Consider the following 7,154-nt stretch of genomic DNA (forward strand, 5'->3'; position numbering starts at 1 on the left):
AGGTTCCAGAAGAGATTTGCTCCAAAGTCAGTCTGGACATCGTATCTGAATGTGTTCCACTCTTATACTCTGTACTGTCACTAAGCTTCCCCATTAACCTCATCTGGTGTGTGAAGTGGCTGCAGCATCTCCAGGAGTTTCTGACAGTTCTTGACAATCTGCTTTCACTTTATTTAATGATTGTGTTTGAATTGTTCCTCTTCTGTTGGTGGGGCTGGGGTGGTGGTGGTGGGGGGGCTGGTGTGGTGGTGGTCGGGGGGGGGGGGGGGGTGTCCTAATGGTCAGGGTGCCCTTCTGACCCCTCCCAACTCTGAGACTGTGCCCGATACAGGAGTGAACCGAGGCCGCTGGAGGCGAATCGATAACCTCGAGGTGAGTGGAGAAATATTCAGTCAGTGCGAGTTTGGCTCTGCTGTAAAGAAGCTGCAATGTCTTTTCAATGATCCTGTAACTGTGAAAATAAAGAATTTCTGCAAAACTGGGCCTCTGTGAAATGACAGTAAAGGAAAACGAGTCTCGGATTTCACTGACTCCACCAGCTCAAAGCTCTCCTGCTCCTTATTAAGTTACGTTTTTAACTCTGCCACAGCCTCGCCTCCTCTGTCCCAGACTTTATGCTGCTGTCTCAGTGAATGGAATGACTGAGTGAATCCACACTCAGTCTTTAACGTTCTCTGTCTGTCTCTCTCTCCCTGTTGTGCTGACACTCATGAATCTCAGGCTGATCACTGAATTCTGAGTTCCTATCGACAGTCAACAAGACCTTGATATTTATTGCACCTTCAATACAGTAAAAATCATTTCGCACTGGAGCTGCTTTCACCAGATATTCTCGTGTTCCAGATCACCAGAATTCACTGAGTAAAATCATCTCTACTCGTGTCCATCCTGGCTGTTATGACAATTATTTTAAAGTTGTCTTCTGTTGTTACCAACCACCCTGCCAATGGAAACAACTTCTCTCTATGTTGATGAAACCCCTCAAGCATTTCCGTCACTCAATTAAATCTTTCCTTCACCTTCTCTGATACTGGGAGAACAATCCCGGCTTCGCAGGTCTCTTCACAGAACAGAAATCTCCCATCACTGATACTGTTCTAGTGAGGCTTCCCTGCACCCTCTCCAATTCCTTGATATCTTTCCTAGGGTGCGGTGCTCAGAATTGAACAAAATATTTCCGATGTGGATTAACCAGTGATTTAGAAAGATTCAGTATAACTTGTTTTTCCCACTCTTTTCCTCCAATAAACCAAAGACCCAATTAGGATGTTTTAACCAAGTTGATCGACCAGAAGGCCTTTGACAAGGTGCCGCATAGGAAACAATTAAATAAGTTTTTAAAAATCAATTTTGAGTACCCAATTTTGAGATTTTATTTTCCAATATAGGGGCAATTTAGCGCGGCCAATGCACCTCACTTGCACATCTTTGGGTTGTGGGGGTGAAACCCATGCAGACATGGGGAGACAATAAACAAAGGGGAAGCACGGTAGCATTGTGGATAGCACAATCGCTTCACAGCTCCAGGGTCCCAAGTTCGATTCCGGCTTGGGTCACTGTCTGTGCGGAGTCTGCACATCCTCCCCGTGTGTGCGTGGGTTTCCTCCGGGTGCTCCGGTTTCCTCCCACAGTCCAAAGATGTGCGGGTTAAGTGGATTGGCTATCATAAATTGCCCTTAGTGTCCAAAATTGCCCTTAGTGTTGGGTGGGGTTACTGAGTTATGGGGATAGGGTGGAGGTGTTGACCTTGGGTCGGGTGCTCTTTCCAAGAGCAGGTGCAGGCTCGATGGGCCGAATGGCCTCCTTCTGCACTGTAAATTCTATGTAAATCTATGAATGTGCAAACTCCACACGGACAGTCACCCAGGGCCGGAATTCCAATCCGGGTCCTCAGCGCCGCAGTCCCAGTGCTATCCACTGCACCACATGCCGCCCTACTCATTAAATAAGTTAGCAAAGTGTCTTGGGAGTCCTTGTTCAAGATTTTCTTAAGGTGAACGTGCAGGTTCAGTCGGCAGTTAGGAAGGCAAATGCAATGCTAGCATTTATGTCGAGAGGGTGAGAATACAAGAGCAGGGATGTACATCTGAGGCTGTATGAGGCTCTGGTCAGACTCCATTTGGAGTATTGTGAGCAGTTTTGGGCCCTGTATCTAAGGAAGGATATGCTGGCCTTGGAAAGGGTGCAGAGGAGGTTCACAAGAATGATCCCTGGAATGAAGAGCTTGTCGTATGAGGAGCGGTTGAGGACTCTGTGTCTGTACTTGTTGGAGTTTAGAAGGATGAGGGGAGGATCTTATTGAAACTTACAGGATACTGCGAGACCTGGAGAGAGTGGATGTGGAGAGGATGTTTCAACTTGTAGGAAAATCTAGAACCAGAGAACACAATCTCAGATTAAAGGGACAATCCTTTAAAACAGAGATGAGGAGGAATTTCTTTGCTGCAGAATGCTGGAGGCCAAATCAGAGTGTCTTTAAGTGAGAGATAGATAGGTTCTTGATCAATGAGGGGATCAGGGTTTATGGCGAGAAGGCAAGAGAATGGGAATATCAGAATATCAGCCATGATTGAACGGCGGAGCAGACTCGATAGGCCGAGTGGCCTAATTCTGCTCATATGTCTTATGGACCTGTCCTGTTGCATTGAAATATTTCTTTATATTCACTCCTGGGTCACTCGACCTGCATTCTGTTTAAAATTGTACCGTTTAGTTTACTTTGCCTCTCCTCATTCTTCCTTCCAAATACATCCTTTTTTTAAAAAATGTTTTGAAATATTTTTAAAAAATAAATTCAGTGTACCCAATTCATTTTTTCCAATTAAGGGAAATTTAGCGTGGCGAATCCACCTACCCTGTGTATCTTTGGGTTGTGGGGGTGAAACCCACGCAGACACAGGGAGAATGTGCAAACTCCATACGGACAGTGACCCAGAGCTGGGCTTGAACCTGGGACCTCGGTGCCGTGAGGCAGCAGTGCTAACCACTGCACCACCATGCTTCCTCATTCCAAATACATCCTCGATTTGAATCGCTTTGGGATGTTGTGAGCTTGTAAAAGATACAAAATAAACACAAGTATTTTCTATCACATTTACAGCAGACTTGGGTTGTAGATTTTGCTCTGGAAAGTTTGTTGGGTTACGGGTATAGGGTGGATACATGGGTTTGAGTAGGGTGATCATTGCTCGGCACAACATTGAGGGCCAAAGGGCCTGTTCTGTGCTGTACTGTTCTATTCTATATTCTATATCTCCCCAATTTTTAATTGGAGGAAATTTCTTCTCATCCAGTACTGGATGTGGGATAAGCAGTTTGATAATTTAGTAACAGTGGAGGAATGGAGAAGGATGGGGGTGAGGTAGAGCTGGGTGTTGTCAGTGTCCATGTGAAAACTAACACGGTGCTTTGGGATGATGTCACCTAGTGGCAGCTTGTAGATGGGAAATAGGAGGGGCCGAGGATAGATTCTTGGGGAACACCGAGTACAAGGACTTTGGAGAGGAAAGCGATATGAGATGGGTGGTACTTTGCAACAACAGTCGGAAAGTTTTTTTAAAAAAAAGGATAGGTGATGATGGTGGATTTAAAGGTGAGAGTGACAGTACCAAAAGAGAGAGAGAAACGTTAACAAAATCAGCTAACACGGAGAAGCTAACATGGTCAGGATGTTTAGTGCGAATGGAGTCAAGGAGCAGAAGGCAGGTGTCTGACAAGATGAGTTCTGAGGAAGATTGAAGATAGGAGTGAAACTGGAGAAAGATGCAGATTCAGGGCTCAGATTTTGAGGAAATTTAGAAATGGTTTGGTCTGGTGGGTTAGTGGGAGGGAGGGAAGTAGCAGAGGCAGCTGATCGGATTGTCTCAATCTCAGTAACAAAGAATCTCAATCTCAGTAACAAAGAAGCTCCACAAGCTCCTCACACTTGTTGGAGGTGAGGATGGAAGAGACTGGGGAACCTTTCAAAGAGAATTAATCTGTTAGAGATACTAAAAAATTTACCACACTGTTTAACATAAAGCTGGTTTATTTGACTTTTATGTGAAATGTTAACCGCCAGAACTGGAGTTTATTAACACCAGCAGAAACTGACCCAATGAATATGGTTCTCCCCCGGATACACTTAACAGAACAATTCAATCACAGTTACCTGTGAAGTTGCTGGTGTAGCAGCAGGTTGGCTGACTGTGTGAATCCCTTCCCACACTCGGGGCAGGTGAACGGCCTCTCCCCAGTGTGAATGCGCCGATGTGTCACCAGGTGGGATGATTGACTGAATCCTTTCCCACACTCGGAGCAGGTGAATGGTCTCTCCCCAGTGTGAACTCGCTGGTGTGTCAGTAGGTGGGATGACCGAGTGAATCCCTTCCCACACTGGGAGCAGGTGAACGGCTTCTCTCCACTGTGGATGCGCTGATGTTCCAGCAGGGTGGATAACCGAGTAAATCCCTTCCCACACTCAGAGCAGTTGAAGGGTCTCTCCCCAGTGTGAACTCGCTGATGTACAATCAGATCAGATGATCGCCTGAACCCAGTCCCACAGTGAGAGCATCTGAACGGCCTCTCCCCAGTGTGGACACGTTGATGAAACATCAGTTCCCAGGAACTTTTATAGCCCTTCTCACAGTCCTGACATTTAAAAGGTCTCTCCCCGGTGTGGATTCGCTGGTGTGTCCGCAGGTGGGATGAGTGAGCAAATCCTTTGCCACACGTGGAGCAGATGAACGGCCTCTCCCCAGTGTGAATTCGCTGGTGGACAGTGAGGACAGATAATGTCTTGAACCCAGTCCTGCAGTGAGAGCACTTGAAAGGTCTCTCGTCACTGTGAACACGTTGATGACCAGTCAGTTCCCGGGAACTTTTATAGCACTTCCCGCAGTCTGGACATTTAAAAGGTCTCTCGTCTGTGTGAACTTGTCGGTGTTGCAGCAGGGAGGATGAACAAGTGAATCCCTTCCCACACTCCGAGCAGGTGAACGGTCTCTCCCCACTGTGACTACGCTGATGATTCCCCAGCTCAGATGGGTAATTAAAGCCCTTCCCACAGTCTCCACATTTCCACGGCTTCTCTCTGTGGTGACTGCAGTTATGCTTTGTCAGACCAGATGACGGACTAAAGTCTTGTCCATACACAGAAAATGTGTCCAGTTTCTTTTCACTGTGAACGGTGCTTTTTCCTTCTATGTTTCAAATATGGTGGTATACAGGTTACAATAAACTGGTTTCAGTTTCCTGACTGCAAATCCTCCCCTTCTAATACCCTGTGAAATTGATTTAAAACAGAAAAGATTGAGTGAGAGAGACCCAACAAAAACACAATGGTAGGTTGTGAAATTGAGCTGAATGAATCTTGACGTTTGTGGGACTGGCACTTGGAAAACGTGACCATGAATGAACTGGTTCATATGCCTTTCAAGGAAGGGAACCTGCCACTTGGCCTGGACCTATACAATTCTCTGGTCTCGCTGGGAGGAGAGCAATAGAGGGGAGGGGAGGAGCAGAAAAGTAGAGGCAAGGAATGAAGTAGAGATATTTTATATATCTACAACTCAACAAGACATTTGATGGAACTTCCAAAAACTCCTATCTTCCTCCACCTCGAAGGACCAGGGTAGCAGGTGGTTGTGAACACCATCACCACCATGTTCTCCTCCAACTTACACACCATTCTGACTTGTTCAACATCCAATACTGGAAGAACAGAAATTTCCTCCATTTTCATATTGTCTGCAGTTTCCGCCAGCCACTATCTTCACCCCTTCTCCTCGGAACTGCCAGAGACCGAACCAGACTGAATATTTCACCTTAAACTTGAGCTTTCAACCAGATATCAACGTCATCACCATTATTGACTATTTCCACCTCAATAACATCACCCAACTAAGGATGGCAGATTTACACAGTGAATGTCAATGACCTGGAACTCGATCATTATGCTAAAAGGGCGATTAAATTCAGGTGCTGATTAATCAAATAATGTGGCCAGATTTTGATGTGAAACTTGGTTCAAGTTTCCTGTCTGCAAATCCTCTTCTAATACCTTCAAAATGGAGGTTTACAAAAACCATCACTGTCAGTCCAGAAATTAAATTCAAAAGAGACAAACGTTTCTCTTGGTTTGAGTTTGCTGTATCTAAATCCTCCCCTTCCAACCCCCAGTAAAGGAGTTTCCAAAATCTATCACGGCAGTCCAGGAGAGAAATTCACAACACCCCCTCCTCCGGCGTCCTGAACAAAGATGATGTGGAGATGCCGGTGTTGGACTGGGGTGAACTCAGTAAGAAGTCTGACACCAGGTTAAGGTCCAACAGATTTGTTTCGAATCACTAGATTTCGGAGCATTGCTCCTTCCTCAGGTGAATGAAGAGGCGTATATATATATATGTTCCTGGAACCTACCTCTCCATTCACCTGAGGAAGGAGCAGTGCTCCGAAATCTAGTGATTCGAATCAAACCTGTTGGACTTTAACCTGGTGTCAGACTTACTGAGCTCACCCCAGTCCAACACCGGCATCTCCACATCATCAGCAGCCAGTAAGGATGTGGAGGGAGCCATATAGTCGGCGGGTAGGATTTATAAATATCTGGAAAGGCTTCAAACCTCGAATACGAACCTGCAGATCCCGTGTTTGCTGCTCCCAGTCTTTCTCCCGGGACAAGACTCTGGTTAACGGCCGCCATCTTGGTTCAGCGTAGCGTAGAGCAGAGCGCATGCGCTGGCGTCTTGGTGATGCAACAGAGTGGGCGAACATCAAGATTTCTGTTCCCAGCCGGGTCCTAGCGCCAGGTGGTGACAATGAAGGACAACTATTTTTTTAAACCTCCCACTCCCAGGCTGCGCTGATGTTTGCAGCCTGGAGGACTCTGAGTCATTAATATATTCAGTGTGAGAGGCTGCAGCCCTGCCTCGCTACCTGAAAGGGTTATACAACTTTTGGTTACACTTCAGCCGCAGGCTCCTCAGGACTGGGTGGAGACGTTGAATGAGTCAGGAGATTTACTCATTGTAACCCACAGGATTTGTGTGGTCCTTTCCAGTCCATTGTCAGCATGTTTGTGTGATATTTTCTTACCGTCAGGGTGGTTTGTCTTAATTTAAGATACATTTCAGCAGCAGGCTTTCTGGCGATTTTTATAAGGAAAGAAGGTTATT

General features: G+C 46.1%; 1 protein-coding gene across 1 annotated transcript in view; it reads right to left on the bottom strand.

The window, feature by feature from the left end:
* The window catches only part of LOC119959787 (zinc finger protein 420-like), a 30,475-nt gene extending 23,793 nt beyond the window's left edge, over window positions 1-6,682 (bottom strand). Inside the window, exons 1-3 of the mRNA XM_038787878.1 lie at window positions 6,616-6,682; window positions 4,151-5,180; window positions 109-451 (exon numbers count right to left, since the gene is read on the bottom strand). Of these exons, the coding sequence (XP_038643806.1) occupies window positions 109-451; window positions 4,151-5,180; window positions 6,616-6,682 (1,440 nt within the window). The remainder of the gene's footprint in view (window positions 1-108; window positions 452-4,150; window positions 5,181-6,615) is intronic.
* Window positions 6,683-7,154: the final 472 nt, after the last annotated feature.

This window comes from Scyliorhinus canicula, unplaced genomic scaffold (assembly GCF_902713615.1).
Source record: "Scyliorhinus canicula unplaced genomic scaffold, sScyCan1.1, whole genome shotgun sequence".
Lineage (NCBI taxonomy): Eukaryota > Metazoa > Chordata > Chondrichthyes > Carcharhiniformes > Scyliorhinidae > Scyliorhinus > Scyliorhinus canicula.